General features: G+C 46.2%; 1 protein-coding gene and 1 long non-coding RNA gene across 3 annotated transcripts; one reads left to right on the top strand and one right to left on the bottom strand.

Moving 5' to 3' along the window:
* Nucleotides 1–1,174: 1,174 nt before the first annotated feature.
* On the bottom strand, nt 1,175–2,477 carry LOC140581899 (uncharacterized). The gene is made up of 2 exons (XR_011984942.1): nt 2,280–2,477; nt 1,175–1,412 (listed from the first exon to the last, which is right to left on the bottom strand). It is a non-coding gene; the product is annotated as an uncharacterized lncRNA (long non-coding RNA).
* Nucleotides 1,305–18,915, top strand: LOC111839414 (dihydropyrimidinase-related protein 2-like). 2 transcript variants are annotated; one of them, XM_072705696.1, is made up of 14 exons: nt 1,305–1,446; nt 7,893–7,981; nt 8,182–8,366; nt 10,433–10,597; nt 11,160–11,221; nt 12,172–12,252; nt 12,369–12,437; nt 12,826–12,946; nt 13,057–13,213; nt 14,038–14,179; nt 14,299–14,469; nt 15,811–15,990; nt 16,281–16,446; nt 16,617–18,915. In XM_072705696.1, exons 1-14 carry the CDS (start codon nt 1,405–1,407, stop codon nt 16,706–16,708), a joined length of 1,722 nt encoding a protein of 573 aa, XP_072561797.1. In that variant the 5' UTR covers nt 1,305–1,404; the 3' UTR covers nt 16,709–18,915. The 2 variants fall into 2 exon arrangements, with proteins under 2 accessions (XP_072561797.1, XP_072561800.1); XM_072705699.1 differs by lacking the exon at nt 1,305–1,446 and adding an exon at nt 2,006–2,257.
* Nucleotides 18,916–24,360: the final 5,445 nt, after the last annotated feature.

The following is a 24,360-nucleotide window of genomic DNA, read 5'->3' as shown; positions in this document are numbered from 1 at the left end:
GTCACCATCTATTGGTAATCTTTCAAATTGCACCCAAACGTTTAAAACGTAATAAAAAACGTTTTTTTCCCCTAATACTTCTATCAAATAGTGAATTCTTCGTATAATAATAATAATAATAATAATAATAATAATAATAAATCGATAACAAAATAGAATAATAATGACAATTGCTAGTGACAATTGCTAGTGTCTGAAAAACAATTTAATGTGTTGTTTGTTACTATTAAGAGCTAAGGATATTAAGGATATTAATATGCACTACTGTTAGCTGTTTTAAAGTTTGTGTATTGATATTAAAGCCTTGGTCCGTTGTTTAACGCAAACGCTGGTTTCCGGGTCCCATTACTGTATGTGATCTGCACACAGTGCCATATTCATCGCTGCACACAGAACATAAAATGAGCCCTCTGAGAAAAAGCTACTTCCAGCTGGGGCGGAGGGAGGTAAACGCTGATTCCCCTTTACTATCATATTAACGTGTCCACAGTGTCATGCATTTAGGATGGTTCCCGGGCAGTTATTGCAATATGCTTTTTTTTTTTTTTTGTTTTACTTTGGAAAGATTTATCTGCCTTCGTCGTAAAATGCAATCTTAACCAGATGTGCTATCTAAGCACGCTCGGAAATTCGGGACTTATTAATATATCATTCGGCCATATTAATAACTAACAACATTCTGGACAAAACTTAAAAATACCACGCTCCACCTGGTTCGTCGGCAGTGCAACGTAATCAAAATATCAGTTCTGAACTCCCGATGGCTAACGCTATTTTTATTATACGTCCAGCATGGGTGCAGCACAAACATATCTACACCAGGTCTTCATCAATAACGTCCAGATCTCAGAATCGCATCTTGTAAATGAACGACACTCTACAATGAAGCGCAATGTTCCTTCAAACATTTCTTTTTATAACCTAAAATATACAAAACAGATTGTGAATGGAAAATATTTTAAATGCATATTTGAGGAGACTGAGGACACCCAGCACCTGCAGGCTGCCATCCTCGACGTCTAAATTTTGGAAACAATAATGACAGAATATAACGGGGATGGGACGGATCGGGGCTGGAGCAGGGCGGGGCACTGCGCATGCGCGCTGGCCTCCTCCGTGCAAATCTCTCCCTGTCTGAGTCTGTCTGCCCAGGCTTGGTAAGAAGGAGAAAAAAGCCTTGTTTTGTGGCACAGGGAGACCTCATCGTTGGCCTCTTTCATATTCATATAAGCTTTGGCTATCACCTTATTGTTTCAGCTTATTGCGTGTGCTGCTGCGATTTTGGGGGCGTCGAAAAGGAAAAATAACTTCTTTCCCGTCCATAGAGAAGCAGGCATCCATTCCTTTCGCGGTCTGTCATAGCTAAGCTGGGGAGCAGGATCCTCCGGAGTATCGGCGGCGAAAATGTCCGGCTATCAAGGCAAGAAAAATATCCCCCGCATCACAGTGAGTACAGTCGCATTATTTATATATGGATCAATGCATTACCCGTTTTAAACCAGTACAGTCCGCGTTTTCTGTTGCTAGGTCCTTGTATGCATCATATGATCGAACTAGATGACGGGGAAAAATCTTTTCCTGTCTGTCAGGTGCAAAATAAGCTCGGACTATTATAACTGCTAAGCAGCCCATTGCTTTCGATCTCCTTTTTGCAATGTTTAATGTAAATAGATGTGGGATGCATGCAGTTTTGGCACGATAAGGCGTAAAACATAACGCATTCTCCTAGTAATGCGGATATGGATCGCAAAGATGTTGTCATTGACCCAAGTCTGGGAGTGACCCCGGGCATCGATGCGATTTTTTTTTGTGATTGATATTGTTGTATCGAATTGAATTGTAATTTTATTGCGTAGAAAAATTCAAAATAAATTTCTGTGAAAGCTGAAAGTATTTTTTATTTTTTTTTGGAAGACGGGCATCTCCATTGGGCTGGCTGGCGGGATGGGGAGGGTCGCGTCTGCTGTGAGCTGAGACGGGAGAAGCGGGCGCCCATGTAGCGGGGTCGCCCCTCTTTTGTGCGGGCTGTCCGTCTCCCTCCACCTACTGCCGATGGACTGCGATTCATATTCATTTCGATCAGTCCGCTTTTTGGCGTGAATGCAGTGGCGATGTCGCTTGTAATTGTCATTCGCTATTTTTGTGAAAATTACCGGCGGGGGGCGGATGAGCCGCAATGGCGATTTGAGACGATTTACATAACAGAGAAAGCCGATGGAAGCTGCTGTCGCTTAAAACCGGGAGCGTTGGGCTGACGGTAGGAAAGGAAACATACTCACTCTCGCTTATCTTTTTCTCCATTGAAACGCAGCCTTCCTAAATAATATTTACCCTTTACTACGGAGCGTCTCCTCCCTCCATCTGCTTGTTGCGGGCACGATACAGCAAACGGGATAAAGTCATCGACGTGGCTGCTTTTGGAAATGAGCTCATGCCGCATGAATGAAATGCCGGCCGGCCTTCAGACGCTGCTTTTCCGCGCCGAGCGGGCTGCGGACGCCCAGATCGGGGAGGGGGGGGGGGTTCAGAGACAGCTGTCGCCCCCCTTTTTCCTCATGTGTGAGCCTTCCTCCCATCCTCATACCCTCCGCACAGCACAGATCTCTGCCTTTGCATAGGCCACAGCCTGAGCTTGCTTATTATTCACTCTGCATGGAGCAAATCCCTACAATGGTGAACTAAAAACTGTAAAAAATTTACACTTCTACTACAATAACTTAAACAGTCCAGGATCTTAATTTCTTTGTAATAACAACAGGTCACATTACGTAGTGACCTTTATTTTTTGTATGCATGCTTTTTATAATTTTATTGTATCATATTACGTATGCTTTTTGCAGGGGGAAATTAACAGCAAGGGTGATTTCTGTTTCTATTATTATAACCGTTAGCAAAAAACACCCTTTGCGTACTTACTAATAATGAGTTTTGAAGTATGAGCGTACTAGACCCTGGGCACGGACAGACGTATATATGATGTGTGTAAGCGCACCGAAGGCCCTCATTGTGTCATTCGGCCTCCTGAGTGAACTTGCAGCCCTCGGTCCGATTTGTTTGCGGTTGTCAGATTAAAAATGTCTGCCTGAGGAAGGGTAGTAGCTCCCCTCACACTTCATTATGCTGGGGGCTGGCGCTGTCATGGGCTCCTCAGAATTTCCACCGCCGTAATGTCTGGTGTCTCGCGTTGGAAGGAAAGGATTCGCTCTCTCTGCATGCACCTCCCGCTTCGTGTTTTGTGGCCAGTTATTGAAGGGGTGAGATCCGCCCTTTGCCAGTCGCGCCTGGGTCACGCACTGATCCAAGCACAAAGGACATGTTCACAGTCTGACTGGAATTAGCAATTGGAGATGTCTTCGGAAGACTTTCGCTGGCCGGAATGGGTCTGGAATGAGAATTTGGAGATGGGGTGGGCTTTAAGGATTTGTGGCTGGTTTCTGTGATGTTTTCTGAAGGTCTAATTTTGCCAGTTCTCCTAGCCACATCCCGGCAGAGAGACCTGAAATAAATCCATAACAAGGACTCCTGCTTTGCCTGCCTTATATTACGCCAGTTATGAATATGATGTCGAGGGTGATGTCATTCTCATCTCCAGCAGTGCTGCTGTGCATTGCGCTGAACTCAAGGTGCCTCGTAGAACCAAGGAATCCGCTCGGATTGGTTCTTTGTTTTCATCAGAAGGAGCTTTGGTTTGACTGGTTCCCAAGGAATCAAACTGAGTAACCAGGTCAGAAGCGCGGGGGGGAACTTCTATTGAGCTGACGTGACACTTTCTGACTTCAGTGACAGGGCATCAGTCCAGTCTGGGGTGATGTGCTGCCTGGTCTGGATCAAAGCCCAGACTCAGTAAGCGACATGAGGGAATTGTGTGGTTTTTTTCCTCAGTGAATCTATAACTTTTAAAATAAATAAAGGAAATTGCATCTCCACAATTGACGAGCATTTCTTGCAGTCAATTATCAAGCCTTTGTTTGGGGAAAATATTGCATTATGGCTGACCTGAAGGACGTCGCTGTGCTGTCCTTCTGAAATGATGTCCAGTGCTTCCTGAATGACATTCTGCGGGGCTCCAGCATGTTTTTCTCCATGCTAAAAATAAACGAATGGTAGAACAGGAAATGATTAACCTGACCTACTTACAGGAATGCTGGATATTTACCACATTTCACTCAAAAATTCAATTCCATTTAGGATCATAATACATATAATTATACTGAGAAGCTTTCAGTCGACTGTTGACAATATTTCTTCTTTATTTCCACTCAAGTCCAGTCATTTCCAGATCGGTAACAGACTCGGCAACAACGCTCACGCGATGTCCTGAAAGCATGACCCGGGCTGAGCGTGTTCTGTCCTCACGCACACTATCGGTCACACAGGGAGCACCAGAGTAGCTCTTTGGACGGCCTCAGAGAGGAGCTGTTACTGACACATGGTAGCTGATGTAAAGCTTAACCCCCACCTTCGCAGGCTGTATGAGGACAGTTTAGAGGAATCGCATTTTTCTGACATTGCCTCTCCCCCTAATAATAGCTCCACACAGCGTGCTGGCGAAGTGTAATCACTCCGATTCCTGCGCCGTCCCAAAGCAGCGTTTTGCTGGAAATGAACAGCCCAGCCTCGCACAGGCTAGCATCTCATCAGCATTTCTATCTGCCGCCTCAACAGCAGCGCTGATTTTATCACCGTCCGTGTGCGGCTGTGTGCTGTGGGGGCGGGGTCACATTTCAGCTTCGAGGAAATGCCCATGCCCCCCCCCCCCCACCCCATCCCCGTCTAAAAGCTTCCCGTTTAGATCCCACTTCCCGGGACCAAAAGGCTTAAATCGCAGATGTTGTATCCTGGAGAGAAGTGCTCAATGTAAATAATTTAGTGACTAGATGCTTAGCTGTAAGCCTTTGAAAATCACAAGGGTTACTAGTCATGTTACACATGATATATATGTATATAAATTATACATATATGAGAGAGCACGACAGACAGACAGACAGATACTGTAGATAGATAGATAGATAGATAGATAGAAACATGATATCCATCATATATGATGTATAATATAGTGACAGAAGCAAAGTCACACATTGTATCGAGTACCAGTTCGCTGGTATTACAGTGTTTTATACGCTCAGTAATATATGTGGAAGCATAATGACTCTTAATTGACCTCTGGGGGCCCATCAGCTGATGGGAACCCCCTGTATTTAGGTCCGTGTGTCGTGCAGAGATTAGAGAAGCTGTTAATAGGCAGGGAAATATGCCATTACAGTAATTTGCGAGCAGCACTGGTGGCCGATCCATATAAGCCAGCTGGCACGCTTCTCTGGGTGGCCGTGCTTCAGGAGACCGCTGGATGGACGGAGCCAGTCAGGTGGAGAAGGAGCGTCCCCCATTTACAGCTGCACGATCCATGAGGGTCCATGCTGCTCTGATTAATTCACTGATAGACTAACTGAAGGAATAATAGGATAAAGGCGAGTTGAGAAGATTTCCATGGTAACCAGCATTTTTCACTGGGCTTTCCATGGTAACCAAGATGGTGACGTCATTATAATTCCTAAATAGTTTACAAGATAAACACAGAAACTGTGCTATTTCTCTGTTGTGTGAATGCAAAAATGATTGCAATCAATGAGAAAATCATAAAACCATATGTCTTTGGTAATTTGTTAGTAATTAATTAGACAGCACAGACTTGGACCTTAGGAAAACATTTCATTTCTGAGTCAAACTTGTTTACTTATTTTAGTTTAATAAATTCAGCTGAACAATTCTCTCTCACACATACACATGAAAATGCTTATTCACTTGTCATTGATGGGACTTTGAATCCCACCGTAATGCAGTGAGTGCGCAGCCATGAATATCTGGACAGATAAAATGTCGAATGAGTTGCAGCTTAAGCAAAGTCCCACACAGAGCACTGTGTGTGTGTGGGAGAGGAGTTTTCTCCCCAGATTTAAATTCAAAACCCTTTATTATACGATTATAATGTTTCATATTAATGTAAATTGCAGCTTGTTCATTGAAAGTATTATGAATACAGCGCTTTGACATATTAAGGTAGACTATATGGACAAAAATATTGGGACACCTGGCCATTGCACCTATATATGCGTATGAAGGCATTCTGGACAGTTCTATGCTTCCCAGTTTGTGGGAGCGGTTTGGGGAAGGCCCATTTCTGTTCCAGCATGACTGTGCCACAGTGCACAAAGCAAGGTTCATAAAAACATGGTTGGGTGAGTTTGGTGTGGAAGAACTCGACTGGCCTGCACAGAACCCTGACCTCAACCCCATCAATAACGTATGAAGATTGTGAACCAGGCCTTCGTGTTCAACATCGGTGCCTGACCTCACAAATACTCTTCTTGATGAATGGACAAAAAATTCCCACGGACACACTCCAAAATCTGTGGAAAACCTTCCCAGAAGAGTGGCAGCTGTTATAACTGCAAGGGGGGACCAGCTTCATATTGATGCCTATGGATTTAGAATGGGATGTCATAAAAGTCCCTGTGGGTGTAATGGCCAGGTGTCCTAATACTTATGTCCATATAGTGTATACTTACTCTCTGCTTTCAAGTCCTATGAATGCATTATAAATGCATTATGAAGGCGTTCTGAATGTTCAATGGATGGATAATGAATGCAGTGCGGTTCATGTGAAGTGTCACCTTGTAATCTTGCCAGGGAGGGACTGTGTGTGATAATTAGTGCAACTGATGTGATGTTTTAGGCAAAGACGTTTTAAATATAGTATCATGTTGTGTTTAGTTCCATTGGAATTTGTAGATCCTGCATAGGACAAGCAAGCACAAAAAATAGATGTATGGAAATGGGTAGGTTGCTAAATGTGCCGACACATCCATCCATCCATCCATCCATCCATCCATAGAACATTTCTGTGTGGATGCTTCTTCTGAGGCCTCATTCGAATTGAAGGATTTGGACTGATTATTGATGACAGATTTTATGTGATTTCTTTTAGCGCAGCAATCCATGGCTATAACTAGACTTGTTTAGCTAATGCAGACATCTCATCTAATCCCATCTATTGCTGCTCTAAGTTATAAGAAAGGTCTGTGCTGACTGTCGATGTCACCGGCACACGCTGGGTCCCCATCCCTCGCTCGATGGCATCCCTTCGCAATCGACTCTTACTTGTTGACATGAGGTGCTTCGGGTTCCTGGCTGTCACGCAGCAGCTGAAATGGGGGGCGGGTGAGCCACTGGCACGGGAATAATGTTGATCTAGCAAGCAGTGCATGCCGGGGATTCCCTCCCCCACACACATACACACACCTTTTTTTTTATTTGGTGTCTGTGGAGAGAGAGAATGCCTGAAATTGGGCGTGTGCCCAAAAAACCACCCGTAAGGCAGAGCTGTAGGACTGGTCCGGCACTGGGGAGAAAGTTCCTCAGTTTCTGCTTCCAGGATGTTCTACTGCACAAACAGCTCCATTGAGAGTTTTGACCAAAAAGAAAATGTGTCAGGCAGTGTAATTTTGCCAAATGCAGCAGCTGGTCTCATACGCTGACTTCATTTGGCCTTGTGAAAGTGTCTGGACTTCATTTCACTCTGCTGTGGGTGAAACCTTGTTAGAAAGACATGGAGCCAATAATCTCAACATAATCACTGTGGTGATGGTTTCATTGGATTTTAAGGGCAGAGTTTTTTTTTTTCTCTTTCTCCAGGAGGGCTGTAGTTTAAATCAGGCAATGCTACCACCAAGTAGTAGATACCACAAGGTTGTAGATTCAAATCCCAGCAGGTGACATACTGTTGTACCAGTGAGAGGCAAAATATTTGTTTTGGCAAAAACAATGTATTGTGTGTGAATCAGCAGCATAAACAACAGGAGAATTAATTAGCTGGCATCACTTGTCTCCACTAGAGCGATCGACTTCTGATCAAAGGTGGCAAAATCGTGAACGATGACCAGTCTTTCCATGCTGACATCTACATGGAGGATGGGGTTATCAAGTAAGTCTCTTCTGATCTTGTGTAGTTCCTTAATAATCTTGGTAATTCCTTCTGTAGATTAAATTAGACCTTTTACTTTAGCCTGGGTCATTTTTCTTTGACAAACTGGACCTCTTCAGCAAACTTTAGAAAAAGTGATGTATCATTAGAAATCAAATTAACTGTTGATAGTTTCCTCTACCTTTGTTGCTGTCCATCAGGCAAATCGGCGAGAACCTGATTGTCCCTGGAGGCGTAAAGATCATCGACGCCCATGGCCGCATGCTTATACCGGGGGGCATCGACGTCCACACTCGCTTCCAGATGCCCGATCGGGGCATGACTGCTGCCGACGACTTCTACCAAGGCACTCGAGCTGCCCTGGCTGGTGGAACCACCATGATCAGTACGTGACTCGCCCAACGGTAGAGTCCTGCAACTCAGGAGGAGGGTAAACGGCACATTGTAGGGTTAACGGACCTCTTCGGTGGTCAGGGCACGGTCCGTGAATAAGCAGGTCCGGACAAATTATCTGGCCCACAAATAAGCCGAACACAGTAATTAAAATCAAATAATCAGTTAAGTGGCCTTGCAGCATTTTCAAGGGGTGGAGTGAAGGAATTCGGCAGCCATCTTCTAAGTTCCTCCCTCGCTCTGCTATGGCTTCTGTTGTAGAGGCCCCTGGCTTCAGTTCACACCGTTGACCGAAGCCGCGGGATTGGCAGCAAATTGGTGGCTGCAGAACGGCGTGCATTGTTGTGCTCCACGGGAGGTTGCCATGGAAACAGAATGTCTCGTTATGCGTTGGCCTTGCTAGCATGTGAGTTGATGTTGCCCAGTAACAGGCTCGCAGATGAGGTTCGTGTGTAAACGCTCTTATGGATTATACATCGATTCTTTTGCCGACGCCAAAGAACACTAACTGATGTTTTACCTTTTATGGAATTCTGTTCAAAAATACAAAACATAGTGGGAAACCTCTGATGTTTCTCAGATAGCTGTTATCTAATTGTTGTCCTAGATGAACAGGCTATGGAAAAGTCAGCCTGATTGGGGAAAACAGGCCTGCATTGTTTCCCTGGCTGGTGCACATGTGAGAGCCCATCTGTAGGCCTGCAGTGGCCTCTCTTCAGCCGGATGTGTCCGCCGTCTGAGCCCTAGCAAGCCTGTGGAACCTGACGATGTCACTCTGTTTACACTGACCACCTCAGAATCAATGATACAAATCCACGCTTCAATTATAGGCTTGTAACTGACATTTTTGTCCAAACTGTGTTATTGACATAGGGGCCATTTGTCTACAGTCACTCACTTGTTCCTATAATTTTGTCTGCGAAGTTCAACTTCAGTTTCAATGGTGAAACGTTACATTTCGTGCAGCTTTTAAAGTTCCTAGCTATAAACCATTTCTTACATATGAATGCTTTTTTGATCATTTTTGGTTCTTCGTGACCTTTCTTTAAATACAGCACATAAATTTGACCCATTTGTTTAGACATGTTTGTACTTAGTGGCTAACCTGGCATTTTATATACATTTTATGGTGGATGTTTTAGTAGACTAATTGTGATGAAGTGCTTATGGACACAAGACATGTGACCTTTCTTTGATTTAAACCTTTAACCTTTTCTTCAATGGATTCACCCTGCAAAAAAAAATAAAAAATTCAACGGTTACTTAAAAGAGATCAGTCTGTATGTCCATTAAAACTATCATACAGTAAACGGATTACATTTTTATTGATCAAAATGCGTATATAAAATGTCAGTTAATCGTAATGGGGAAACGGAATACTGTGGTATAATTGGACTCAAGTGTCAAATGTCTTATTAATTAATATCACGTCTCTGTCAGACTGATTACCCATATGACCCAAGGTAGCATTAAACGCAGAAGGGGCTTCAGAGCAAGTCTCCACAAGCGATTAGAAACAGATCTGTAGAAGGGGCGACCATGTGGCAGGTCTGCTGGGCCAGACCATCAGCTGGAAGCTCTCAGGCTTCTGTTCCTCCAGCCCCTCTGCTCACCCGGCCCCTTTTTCCCGCTCGCCGCCTATCCGCCATGCCGGGCATGGGCCAGGCTGCTGACAGCAGCTGATCAGGCCTGTCTCGGCCCTTTTTTGGACACCGGCTATTCCAGGCATCTGGAACATGTGCGGCAGATGGCAGGCAGGGCCGAGTCGGCGCGGTTCATCTCATCTGTTTCATTTTTCTGCAGAAAAACAGGTGTGCCCTACTGAATACCAAACGGCACAGTGTCATGTCCTCACCGAGTTTATAGAGGCTCGTGCAGGAACATCACTACAATGGTAGATCATGATTTTAGTAAGGAGTGATTATTAGTCAGTGATTGATGATTATATCGGTGATTGATTATTGATGTCTGATTCACATATACTGGATTGATGAATTGTTTGTCGGTTGATGTATTTATTGAAGAATGACTGACTGGTTCTCCTCCTTGGGCGAGCAGTTGACCACGTGGTGCCCGAGGCTGGCTCCAGTGTGGTGGCGGCCTTCGAGCAGTGGAGGAACTGGGCGGACAGCAAGGCATGTTGCGACTACTCTCTGCACGTGAACATCACCGACTGGCACGACGGCGTGCAGGAGGAATTGGAGACGCTGGTCAAAGAGCACGGTATACCCAACCTCTACACCGGAAAGCGTGCGGCGGCCAAGGCTCGTGCGCAGCTGGGATTGAAGTTTTGAACTGAAATAATGCTTTATTTGCCATCTGCACAAGTATATGTGTTTTTTTTTTTTTTTTGTAATGTCCCAGGTCTGCAGCCCGAGACAAATTTCAGTGAGGTGGGGGGCTCAGACCTGTGCTTTTACTATGTGGCAATGTGCCGGTCTTGAGACATGCACACACACATATTTACAGTTGAGAGTGAAGCTAGGGTTCTGAGTGCAGGGTTAAGCCATTTATCAGGCGTCCCTGGAGCAGTTCTGGGAAGACTTGACATTTATTAGCAACTGTCAGAGTTACAATGAGCAGGACATTGGATTTCTTCCCTTTGCTGAGGTTCCTTACACTGACGGGTCATGTAGGCTTGGTGGTATCACCCCACTGCCGTATACAAGTCTCCGGTGTCTACGGTGGGCAGATCCACTGCCATTTTCATATCGTCACCTTTCTGTGTTCCTCTATAAATGCGACTGTTTTGAGCTACATGACCTCACCCCCTGTCTGTCTTTAGGTGTCAACTCCTTCCTGGTCTACCTGGCCTATAAAGATGTGTTTCAGCTGACCGATTCCCAGGTAGGGCTTTCAGAAGCGCAAAGAGAAATCTTTGGCAGCGGTCGCGTTTCCTCACGGTGAAGAAAGATCAGCTATTTCCTTAGTTTCAGGATGCAGGGTATCAGTTTACTGCGTGCTGTCTGGATGCTCGAGCGCTAACCCCAGAGGAACTCCCAGGTCCAGTGAATGGGATCTCACACATCCTGCTGCTCTGCTCCCGTAACATAATTCACAATTTCACACGTTCCTACAGTTATTTCAGTGTAGGAATCTGGGCCTAAAGGCACCAGTCCTGGGTGAAGCAGCACCTTCTTTCTGGGGTTTAGCCTCCCTGGGTCGCTTGTTCACAGCATGCAGGCCTGATAGCTTCTCCATCTGCTGCACGCATCTATCTGCTAACGGTTGTTTATGAGAGAATCATAATCAGTTTTCCATGCGGCCGCGAACAGCGACTGGGCCACAACAAAAGGCCGCTTGTTCCGAGCACCAGAGGTCTTCCTGTTTCCCCTGGTGGGCCGCAGCTGCTGGGCGCCATGCTGATCCGTGTCCGTGCGGCGTTGCCATGGCGAGGGAAACCCAGCTGCATGGGGTCTCTCTCACGAGCCGCCGGCCCAGACTCTCCCTGCTTCTGCAGCCCTCTCAGGAAAGCGTGGAAACTGTAGCAGCATCAGGGTTTGATGAGAATCAGGGTTCCAGACCAGCTCATCTAACTGCACGGCGTTTTCTGACCAGCTCTGAGATGTGTGTAGCTCTGCAGGTTTGGTCTCTAGGCCCATGGCTGAAATGTCACTGGTTCAAATCCCCACGCTAGCAGTTATACTCTTGGGCTCAGGAGCCAGGCCCATAATCCCAACTCTAAGATCTTTCCTTTTATATCGCTTTGGACATCTGCTAAATGTGACCCATGAAGCCTGTGCTTTATGAGCAGACGTCCATTTTCTGACTGGCTTCCTGCCGCCCTCTCGCTGCAGATCTACGAGGTTTTCAGTGTGATCCGGGACCTGGGGGCCATCGCTCAGGTGCACGCAGAGAACGGCGACATCGTGGCCGAGGTCAGCTTTAATATGGCGCCTCTCTGCTCGCCAGCTTTCTGTGTTTTATTGCCTCCTGCCCCCCTCCCTCCCAGTCCTGCCTCCCTCATCGTTCCATCCGGCATTTCCGCCCATAGGAGCAGCGCAGGATCCTGGAGCTTGGCATTACTGGGCCGGAGGGTCACGTGCTGAGCCGCCCTGAGGAGGTATGGCCACACCCACCTCAGCAAAGCCACACCCACCTCAGCAAAGCCACACCCACCTCAGCAAAGTCACACCCACCTCAGCAAAGCCACACCTACCTCAGCAAAGCCACACCCACCTCAGCAAAGCCACACCCACCTCAGCAAAGCCACACCCACTTTTATATTTACACTGTAAAGACTTTGGGGCTGGTCCTTACTGAGCCACATGTTCTGAGCCACATGCTCTGCCCTGCTTTCTCTCATTGTTAATCCTGGCACCAGAACATAGCTGTGATTTGAAAACACACTGATCACACTTGGGTTTTCAGTGAGCTTTGTCACTAATGGTGATCTCTCTCTCTCTCTCTCTCTCTCTCTGTCCCTCCCCTTGTATCTGTCCGTCTCCCAGGTGGAGGCAGAGGCGGTCAACCGCTCGATCACGGTGGCCAATCAGACCAACTGCCCCCTCTATATCACCAAGGTGATGAGCAAGAGTGCTGCTGATGTCATTGCCCTGGCCAGAAAGAAAGGTGAGCCGCCCTGGCCAATCCGCAGTCTTTCTGCATTCTCACCAGCGCACAGCCACCTCCACACCCTGCAGGCCAGTGATTGGTCCGCTGCAACACCCCCCAACCCCCAGGTACCGTGGTGTACGGGGAGCCCATCTCGGCAAGCCTGGGCACGGACGGCTCCCACTACTGGAGCAAGAACTGGGCCAAGGCTGCTGCCTATGTCACGTCGCCGCCCCTCAGCCCCGACCCGACCACACCCGACTACCTCAACTCGCTGCTCTCCTGGTAAGAGAATCACATGGGCGTCACTGGTGGGCGGGGCTTCACAGGTGGGCGGGACTTCACAGGTGGGCGGGGCTTCGGCACCTGTTTATCCACCACAGTTTTCAAGCCACTCATATTTTATTCATCAGTCCGCTGAACAAATTTGCCTCTCATCCTTCCATTCCTGCATGCAATTAAATATTCTCCTGCTAGTCTCCTGTTTCCTCTCACCTCTGCTGCATTTGTGTCCTCTTTCCTTTTCTCTCTCACCAGCCTCACCCTCCCCCCCCCCCCCCCACACACTCTCTTTCTTCCTTTCATTACATTTAAATTCAATAATGCTTTATTGCCATGACAGAGCCATTAACAATATTGCTGGGGAAACTTTGCCGACATAGAAACGAACAAATCAAGCGGAATGCGTGGTGATTTTGTCTGTTCTGACCACAGAAGCAATAACACCACAGCCACACGGGAGACCTAGTTGATGTGGACGCTGCCAGATTAATATGCACCCATTTTCTCTTGATGAATACCGGAAAGTCTCTCTGGTTCGAGTCAAATGGAAATATTTTTGAATAACACATCCATCTTGTGTGCTTTTTCTGTGTGTATTTTGGGATTTTGTATCAAAACATCAGTCTGCCTCAGACAGACGGTCTCTACTGCGTGCCCTGAAATTTCAAGCTTTGAATCTGCGACTCTGCTTAAATATTCAGTTCTTTATATTCTTGATTCTTTATATTCTTGATTCTTTAGATGTTTCCCTCTTTGCTGTTGATTTTGACGCGATATCACCTAATTGCTTGAGAAGGTAATTTTCCAGAGCCTCTTCCCCTCCGCAGCGGTGACCTGCAGGTGACAGGCAGCGCTCACTGCACTTTCAGCACCGCCCAGCGTGCAGTGGGGAAGGACGACTTCTCCCTCATCCCAGAGGGAACAAACGGCACAGAGGAGCGGATGTCCCTGGTCTGGGACAAGTGTGTGGTAAGGCTATCGCTCGTACTCCCTACCGCCCCCTGCTGGCTTTACCCACAAGCAGCAGCAGAGAGACGTGACTCTTCCACAGTCCACTCAGACATCTTGTCCCACCCCCACCTTCTTAGGTGACAGGGAAGATGGACGAGAACCAGTTTGTGGCCGTGACCAGCACCAACGCTGCCAAGATCTTTAATCTATACCCCCGCAAGGGCCGTATTGCCGTGGGCTCTGATGCAGACCTGGTGCTCTGGGACCCAGATATCACCAAGATCATCTCCGCCAAGAGCCACAACCTGGTGAGCGGGCTCAGAGGTCATGTGGCATGCCGCTGTGGTCATGTGACATGCCGCTGAGGTCATGTGACATGCCACTGTGGTGCTTACATTGCTGGAATCGTGGTCTGATCATGTAGCTTCATATTTATCAGCTGTATTCTTTCCAAGAATAAGACAGCCTTGCATCTTGATCCGGCTTCCCGCTTTACAAAGCTCTAACATTTGGTGTAAGATCTGAGTTGGTGCGTCTTCCTGAGGTTTGAGGTTAGAATATCTGAACCCTTCTTTCCGTTACCTAATCTGTTACCCCAACTGTATCCAACCTGAGAACTTCTTAATTTCACTCAGATCTGTCATCAGCCATCATCCAGGCACCAAATGAATGCTTAACATTAAACACTAAAAAATCTAATACAAAAATCTAATTACTTGTGCATTTGTGCTAATATAACATCTGGCTTATTTGGCCATTAATTCTGCTAAATCACCCCTTTAATTTCTTTGCTAAGTAATAATTAAATCACTTTAATCATTCATTAATTACCAAGTAATGACTGATTGATTGAAATAATGAGTGGAGTACACAAATAGATGTTTATTTTAATTTTGGTTCTTCCTAACATAAATTTGGATTAATGTGATTAATCACATGGCGCACTCAGTCGACACCCCGATTGGCTGGTGGACGGGCTCAGCGGTGGCCCTTGGGGGCCCGTTTGTTCTTTCGGACCGCGGCCCTTGAAGGAGGAGAACACGGTCAAGCACAGTGCTCGAGTTTTACCTCGTATCCTGCCACTCGCAGTTTTTCACTCCGCCGCTCGGGGCAGAACACAAGCCCCTTGTTCCTCTGCCGAGGGGCCCGTGTCACATGCTGACGCCCGTGCCGGGCCGCCGTGCGGCCGAGGTCCAGCCACATCAGCCCCCGGTCTCCCTCGTGACTGGATCGGCCCCCCTCCCTTGTTTTTGTGTGGCCTCCAAACGCCTTTGTCAGTTCCGTTTGCTTGTGTCGACGGACGCCTGTGTCCATGACGACCGACTTTGATTTTCTGCAGACGCCGTCCTGACTCGCAGTTACTCGTTCAGACTCCCCTTAGGGGCAAATTTCCACCAAGTGCTGCAGGCGAGTGCTGCCAAGACCGCTGGCGATGTGGACGTGGCCCGTTTCTGTGCAGAGAGAAAAGGGAGAACTAGGAAGTGGATGAAGACTGTCAGCGTCGCAGTTCGATAAACTTTATAAAGCGTAATAGCCGTTAGCATGTTTGTGCGGCACCTGCAGAACACTTGCTGCGGAATATGCAGCCTTTAGGATTCCTGCTCTCCTTCCTCAGCCCAAGTGCATCTCCTGTATGTCGCCCCCTGCAGGCTGTGGAGTATAACATCTTCGAGGGCACAGAGGTACGCGGCGGCCCCCTGGTGGTCATCAGCCAGGGCAAGATCGTGCTGGAGGACGGGAACCTGCACACCACTGAGGGGTCGGGCCGATACGTGGGCCGCAAACCCTTCCCCGACTACGTGTACAAGCGGATAAAGGCGCGCAGCAGGGTGAGTGTGCGTCTGCATGCACATGCGTGTGTATGCACGTGTAGACGTCATACACCTTTGTAGGTATGTCTGTCTGGGATTCCTTCTCATCCACAATGTTGGTAGGATACTGACCATGAGGGACTTAAAGTACGATTCAGAGCTGTGTTTGATCTCTAGTTTTCAGAAATTCTGCTTTTATAAATTTTGTTTTGTGTCCACATTTTTCCTTAGTTACTATATTGTAACATCCACTGAGGCGGTGAGATGGTCCTGCACAGGAAGTGATGTAATACCTGTCTTCTCCGCAGCTGGCCAACTTACGAGGGGTTCCACGGGGTCTCTATGATGGGCCCGTGTGTGAGGTCACCGCCACCCCCAAGACCATCACCCCCGCTTCGTCCGCCAAGACGTCACCGGCCAAACACCCAGCACAGCCCGTCAGGAACCTGCACCAGTCTGGCTTCAGCCTGTCAGGTGGGTACAAACCTCCCTGTCAATCTGTGCGATGATACATGTGCAATTAAGACTATAAAAGTATGATCTGTATGTAATATTTTTTCTAAATCGCCCCTTTTTATTAACAAAACACTTGAGTCCCCCCCCCCCCCCCCCCCATTTATATGACCTATTGTCATGTGCTCTAGGAGCCCAAGTTGATGACAACGTGCCCCGTCGCACTACACAGCGCATTGTGGCGCCACCTGGTGGACGGGCCAACATTACTAGTCTGGGTTAAAGCGACCTGTCGGCTGGCTGGGGGAGGTGATCGCCAGGAAGGAGGGACCACACAGAGAGGCCACACCCACACCCCCGAGGTGCATCATCCAGGAAGTTCCCTGCTGGAATTCCACCCCACCCCCCCCCCCCCATCCCTCCATCCTTCACGCAACCACTCATTCTCCGTCCTCGAACCCACAAGGACTCACCCACAGAAATAAAATGTCCCATCATTTTAAAAAAAATAGCAAAAAGACAAAAACACGTGCGATTGCATTATTTCCTATTTTATACTGTACTATTTCCTGCCATATACTGTTTAATTTGTTTTAAAGGAAGAGTCAAGTGAAGTTGAGAACACTTTTAGTCCTGTCCTCTTTAAGGGAAGCATGACGTAGACGATACTAGCGTTTTTGGTTTGCGTAACACCAGTAAAGAGGTCTTGCCGTCTCAGTCCTGTGTTATGTTGACAGTGGTGTCCCTTGTGTCTTAGTCGGGTCTTTGGGAAGGGGGTTTCGTTTGACCGTTCGCCACACAGAAGAGTTTGAAGCTGTTCATCTAGGAGGTTTTGTCTGGGTACAACTCAGCATCAGAGACGCTCAGCTCCTGGGGAGACACGCGCGTCGCTGCGCTGGCGTCAGCGTGTGAGTGAGCCCGGCTCTGAAAGCTGACGGCCAAGAGTGCGTGAAAGGCTACAGCCCCCACCGCCCGTGTCCCCCCGCCCCGCCCCCTTGCCCCGCCTCATGCCAGAGCCGGCGGAGCTGACTGGTGGGGTATCTGAGGAAGGGCTTCCGCTTTATGACTCTGTACTCTTTCTTGCCTTTCGCTTTTTACCTACTTTCCCTCCAGTCAGGGGCAAGAGGCAGGGCGGGGGTCGGGAGATGATATATTAAGTCAAAGGAGAGCCCCAGCCTGCAGGGGGGAGGTCCGTGAGCTGGTCGGAAGAAGAGGGGGAACGTAGAACGAGTCTTAACCCCAAACCCAGTATGTAAATGCGGGGCCACCTGCAATTCTCTCTAAAGCTAGTGCGGTCCTGTCTGCTACATGTGCTTAGAACTCCTGGGAGGTATGTTGTTATTATTATTATTAGTAGTAGTAATATTAGCAGTAGTATAGTAGTAGTATTTGTAGTATTAGTTTTAGTGGTGGTAGTACTTTATAATAATAGTAGTAATATTTTGCTGCGGTAACAGAAGGCTGTAAAATGAGCTGTAAAATACCAGGTGGTATTAACCGATGCTAAGGTGCCAGATTTTACTCCTGTTCGTTATATATGTGTAACCGGCCATTTTAAAATGTATGGTTATGTACATTGCGTTTTAAGTTCTACTGTTATTTTTTTGTGACTGGATGAACTTTTTTAAAAATCCTTCTGGGTGGAATGCAAGGTCCTCAGCAGAAATGTATAGCCAATGAAGCGAAGTTCCCTTCAGGAACGGGGCCACCGCACGCAGGTCAAAGTTCACCTTTCCGAGTGGCTCTGAAGGAGGCCGTAGCCTTTCTGTGCGCTCCGCGTCAGGCTTAGCAAAGCAGCCTTCCGGCTCTTTCCGTGCGGACGGCGAAGCCTTGAGGACAGACTGCAGCATGTTGCCATTATGTCGATTACGCCACGGGTTATCAGAAGGTACGAGAAATGCCACTGTATTGAGTCTCTTCCTGCATCTGTTTATTGCTAGTTCCTTATTGATGCCCCAGTGCTTCTGGGAGGTGTATTTTACTTGTTCCATATCCAGAATTTACTTCGCTTACCATTTTTGTCACGTTAGACAGGTAACAGGTTAATTTCCACTAATGTGATTTGGGTTAAAAGTTACATCCAACAGCACAACAGCAATGTCCCGACTTGGGATTTGAACCTACAATCTTTCAGTTGTTTGTCTGACTTACAGTGCAGTGAAAGGGCAGCTTTGAGAATAGGCAGGGTGTTCTGTGAGGTGGCTCGGTCGATCTGAGCGACACAGAGGGTCGTGACGCGACTGTATAAAAGGACAGTGTTACTGGGGCCTTTCAGGTATAAAATCTGACGGAGCTGTCAGTCTTTTTGTGTCCTAGGATGTATATCTAGCCACCTCTGTAGAACTGTACTCTGTGAAGATGAATCCGCTTCAGGTCTCCTTTTCCCAACACAATGATGCACTTGTCCTTTTTTATCTGTTATATTAATTGTTGCCTTTACTCACCATTTGTTTTTTTTATGTTTTAGAATAAAACTTGTGCTGAAAATCATGACTCGTGTATGACCTAGTGAATTTGTACTTATCAGGTGTTTAATTAATGCAATAATTATTATTAGCCATTCACATTTACCGCAAGATCTTTACTGAAGCCATCCAACAGCATTTATTTCAGACACTTCATGGGCCTCAGGATGCACAAAGGGTGTTTCAAAGTACAATAATTAAAAATATATTCTATGATTGGTTGGCATTTGTCCAGCCTTTGTGTGGGCAAAGCTTGTGATTGGGCAGCTTGTCCCCATGGATACAGGTCTAGCCCTGATCTACAATGCCACCTAATGGCGATTGTTGGCCTTTCTTTAGCTGGCAGTTTAGAAATGTGTGCGGCTAGGGAGCGGTGGGGGCCCCTGGGAGATCAGAGCGATTGATGCTCTCATTGAGATGGGGGGGTGTTTGAGAGGCACACAATGCAGTTTGGCAGGCGGGAGATTCTGGGCCTCCTGATGCCTCAGATTTCTCCTGCTCGTTCCTCTTTCTTTCCCTCCATTTTCTGTGGCTGTCCCATTGTTGTAGCCAGACTGTTGCTATGACAACATCCTGTTGCTAGGCTTAGGCCTGGCTGTTCTTTGTTGCTCGTCCTGGCAACGCTACTGGATCGGAAGTTGCCCCTGGCAACCTTCCAGTTCTGGGTGCTATTGGAACAGATAATGATTATTACTGTGAAAACTGCACCGTGCAACCACTCCACCTCCTCCCCCCCCCCCTCCCAACCCTGATTGCTCCTCCTTTTCTTTTGTAGATTTCCCCTTGTTCACTATGAATAATTCAGTTTGGTACCCGTCCAGGTTTCTGCCTGTATGCATAACTTTTTGGCATGCAAAAGGTATTTTTTGACGACGCAGTGAAGAGTGCCCTGGCATGTCCTGTCAACAGGGGATCCTGGTCCTCATTCCAGGAGCTGAGAGGTAGTGCTGGCCCACAAACCACCACCCCCGCCCCCCCCTCCCCGCGCCAAGCCTGGCGCCTTCCAGAAAATGACGGTGAAAAATCTAAGGCAGACTTGAAAACAACGTCAGTTCGAAGCTTTTACTCATTGCTGCTGTTAGCTTGTGGGACAACATAACGTACAAACTCTTAAATTGCTCAAATGGACATGTTTTAACTAACTGAAATAAAATAAAAAACAAATGTTAAGTTCTTTTCCATGCTGTTTTTAAGACTATTCAGATGAAGTAATAATTTATCTTCAATGACCGTTAATGACATCTGGAAATGTTGTGCCCATTTTGCGTATATTAACACATAGTGTGCATGTACAGTACTAGTGTACTGTGTATTCGTGCAGGATTCGCTAAGGATCAGGCAAGCCAGCTCTGCAACTTAAGACAAAGTAAAACTAAATAGAAACCTACCTTTAAAACATAAGCAAATAAACTTTACTGAAACTAACTTAAACTAAATTTCAAATGAAAATTGTAAATAACAAAATAATAATACTAATATTATACTAACATTCATGTGGTAGTAACGGAAGCAAAATACATAAAACTGAATTCAATTTATCACGGAGCACCGAAATCCCTCCCCTTTGCAAGTCGAGTTTATGTCCCGTCATAAATTACAAGCGAAAGAATATTTCAATAATGTTTATTTTGCTTTGTCAAAACATTCAAAAACCACTTTGGGCAGACTTTGTTTATGCCTCTAGATTTAGGACAGATCTTAACTCACAAATGTCCGTCGCAGTGTTTGCCAAAATGATTAAGTTGGTTACAATAATATCTGGGCATAGGTGTGAATATGATCAGTAATCTTCCAATGTGGCACTAGGTGGCGATGTGCCCCAGGAAACCATACTACTTATCGCTCTCCGAGGCTGCTATTTTTAGCCATAGACCCAAAGAAGGATCGTTTAAACGTGTCAAATTGTAAATTTCTGTGAACATTTATGTTTTCCGCAAATGCTAAACTTCATCTGGTTCAAGTAAATCTGCGTTTTAATGTGAAGATCCAGTTAAAGTCACATATCGCCGTAGTATCCAGTAACCTGGAGTAACTATTCGGAGTTACGCCACCTTTTATCGTTCGCCAAAACCTGCTTCAGCATTAAGTCAGCTCTTAGCATTTTAATAAAAGTTGAAATTACACACTACAATAAGTGTAATAAAATAACCCAATGAAAGTTTCTATGCCATTATTAAAGGTTCTTCCATTATTCACGAATTTTAAATATATTTGACCATCAATTTGGTGTTCAGTACAAGGTCTGTCTGCTGGAAAAAGTGTACACAATATTTGCCTAAAAGTTTGTGGACACCTCTGTAAAATAGAGAAAATTATTAAGCTTGCCACACCCATTGCCAATACAGGTGTAGTTTAGCATATAGTTGTGCCAGTTACAGCAGCAACGAGTCGCAGCAAAATGAGTGGTTATTATGAAGAGGTTAGTGACCTTCAGCTTGGCACCATCATCGGACGCCGTCTTTCCAACAAGCCAGCTCACAGATGTCTCTCTCCCCTGTTAGAGTGCCCTGGTCGACCACAAGCAAAGTAACTGTGAACTACTGACATTAGTGGTCGGCCACACAAGCTCACAGAAATGGGCCTGATCACTCAACATCAATACCCAACCTGAATGGCGGCAAATCCCCTGAGCAATGTTCTAGCATCAAATGAAAAGTCTTCCCAGAAGAGTAGAGCCTATTATAGCAACACTAGATGAATCAACTTCATATTAATAGCTTTGGTTTTGGAATGAGACATTAGACAAGCAGGTGTCCTCATATTTTTATCTAAATAATGTGAACTTATTTATATATAAATAGAACTAGGTTTCTTTACTGAGAAACCGGAATGTGTTGCAGGTTTAGACATTACAATTTAATACAGCTGTATACATACACTGTGAATGTATGTGATTTAATGATGCTTTTTAAGGCTACAGACCCCATCAACCACCATGAGTAAATGACATAATTGAGGTCAGGCTGAGACTGTCCGTCTTCATTCTTATACAATTACATACAGCAGAGCAATATATTTAACTATTTGTCTAATAACAATGTGACAAACATTTTAGAGTTCTATTCACTTTTGGGAATGATATCTCGCAGCCAAAAAATTACAGCTAGTCATTTTGCTAAGTGACACAACTGCGGATCTGTCACAAGCCAACAGCCTCTTGGGTCTATTCTAATAACTGCTGTAGCACCCAGTCTACTAAGGTGTTTCCCAGGATAACGTAACTGGGTCTTGGCTATACTCATCCACCAAGCTTACCAAACTCATTCACTGGCATAGAACAGGGGAAACTGGCAATGACAGACTCAAGGTGAAGGAAGATTTGGTTCAGTTCAGTTTATTTTTTTTGCGGTTGCCCTTCCCAGCACAGACACCCCAAAGCACTTCACATTCAGTATTGTGATACATAAAGCAAACATGAAACCATTAGCATTCATACCGGCATTGCGGAGGGACCGAAAAGCAACTTATACAATTTCAAGAACTGGCATGAGAAAAGCCAGAAGACAATTCAGAGGCGGCTGATACAAGATAACAAAGGTGACAGATCGTAAATAACCCCTGGAATTCCTAGGTCAAATGGCATGTGTGTGTGTCCCTCCCCATTGGGACGAGGAACTATACACAATTCAGAAGGAAGTCTGTGTTTTGTCTGAGCATAACAACAAGCAGTGAGGTGAACTTCCGGTCACACATGAGAACAGTGGTTAAGGAGCATGCTCAGAGCGTGGAAACCGCGTGGGAGAGACGGCTGAAGTCAAGGCACCCATGTGGCTGACTGTGCAGATTCACTCAGCAAACTGCTCCCAGGGACAGCAAAAAGAAATGAATGAGGCACAGGTTAGTTATCTGTGCCCATGTCCATAAGGTTATAGGTACCAATCCTCTGGCTGACTGAGTAAACGCATCACTGCCGGCTCCTCGATCAAGGCCCATAACCTCAACTCCTCCAGGCTTCCTTTTTGCTGGCTGTGCCCAAAACTTGCTCTCATCTCTGTACACGCGTGTCTGTCTGTCGTGGACGGCAACGTGGCGTCATGTGAAAACCAAAGAAATCCTACATACCTGTACTTTCGCAAATGGCAAATAAATATAGCATCTTAATCAGTTTATTTATTTTCTTTCTGGAAATATAGGAAGACAGGAAAGGAAGAATGTCAGTTATCCAATCAACTTCATGGGAACGACTGGTTAAGAAAGCAAAACACAGTCTGTTTTCAACTGGGAGGGGCACTCTGCTGGGAGTGATTTTCTTCTGGGACTGAACCTATGGAGAGACTCTTGAGGTTCTTACTATCTTGGTAGTAGATCGGCAAATGTGAGATGACAAACTTTGGGTTTTATGTTTTATGAGCGATTCTTTTTATACCCAGTGACTCGAGCCTAGCAGACGCACTCATCATTTTTAACATTCTTATATGAATGTGGCCACATTTATAACCCGTTTTATGTGTTTTGCGTGTGTTTGTGGCTACAAGCATTCATGGCCATCTGCAGATGGTTCCACCACCAAAGGAATGCAGACGCAGACTGTGAGAAGATTCCGGCATGTTCCAGTAGCTTAGAGTGATCCAGGGAGGGTTTGGGAGCTTCTTGTGGGCAGCGGTAGAATTTAAAAATGCCCAGCCGAGCGCTCCTCCGCGAACCAGGTTCCGGGCCCAGGCACTAAGCGCCGTGGGAATCTGGAATCACGATTCACGATGCATTTACTCTCTGCGCTGACAGAGGGTCATTGCGAGGTCTCTGATTGGCTGACCTGGCAATTCCTGCACTTTTAACATGCCTTGTTGATTATTAGAGATTCCGGCAGAGATGAGGGCGCGGTCTTGAATGAGTTCCCACTGCCCTGAATCGCAGACTGTAATTAAGAAGAGTGGGCCAGCTTGGCCCTATTCTGACCCTCCTGGGGGAGCAGGGGCTAAGTCAGATGCGACCCTTTTTCATATCGGAAGGCGACAGCACCCAACTATACTGGGGGATCTGGAAGGGAGGACATCTTGATGGATATTTGGGATTATCCTCTGTGTATTCCCACAGCATGTCTGAAAGTTCTTTTACTTGGGATTAAACATTCCCACAGTGTATTTTAAACCTCATTCATTAGTGCACCAACCAGGGACTTCTGTGGTCACATCCCTCACTTTCCCATCTCATTGGCTGACTAAAGATTTCTGTTGCTCTTAGGTTTACATGTGTGCGTTTGCTGTAACTTACATTAAGTCCTCACAGCATCATTCAGAAAGCTGTCTACAAAGGCTGAGGTTGACCAATCGGTCCCCAATCTTTCCTCTTTTGGCTGTGATTGGCTGTAAAGCAAGGAGGCCCTACCCCTGAGCAAAGAGTTTCTGCTCATTGACATTAGATCAACATTCAATATTTGACTGGGTTGAAGAGAGGTGACATAAAGGAATTATCGATTCAGTGAGTACCGTGAAATGGTCTGCCTGAAATAACCATCTCAAGATAGCAAAAT

The sequence above is a fragment of the Paramormyrops kingsleyae genome, chromosome 2 (assembly GCF_048594095.1).
Source record: "Paramormyrops kingsleyae isolate MSU_618 chromosome 2, PKINGS_0.4, whole genome shotgun sequence".
Taxonomy (NCBI): domain Eukaryota; kingdom Metazoa; phylum Chordata; class Actinopteri; order Osteoglossiformes; family Mormyridae; genus Paramormyrops; species Paramormyrops kingsleyae.
The sequence above is the reverse complement of the archived record's forward strand: the minus strand, read 5'-3'. Positions and strand labels throughout refer to the sequence as shown.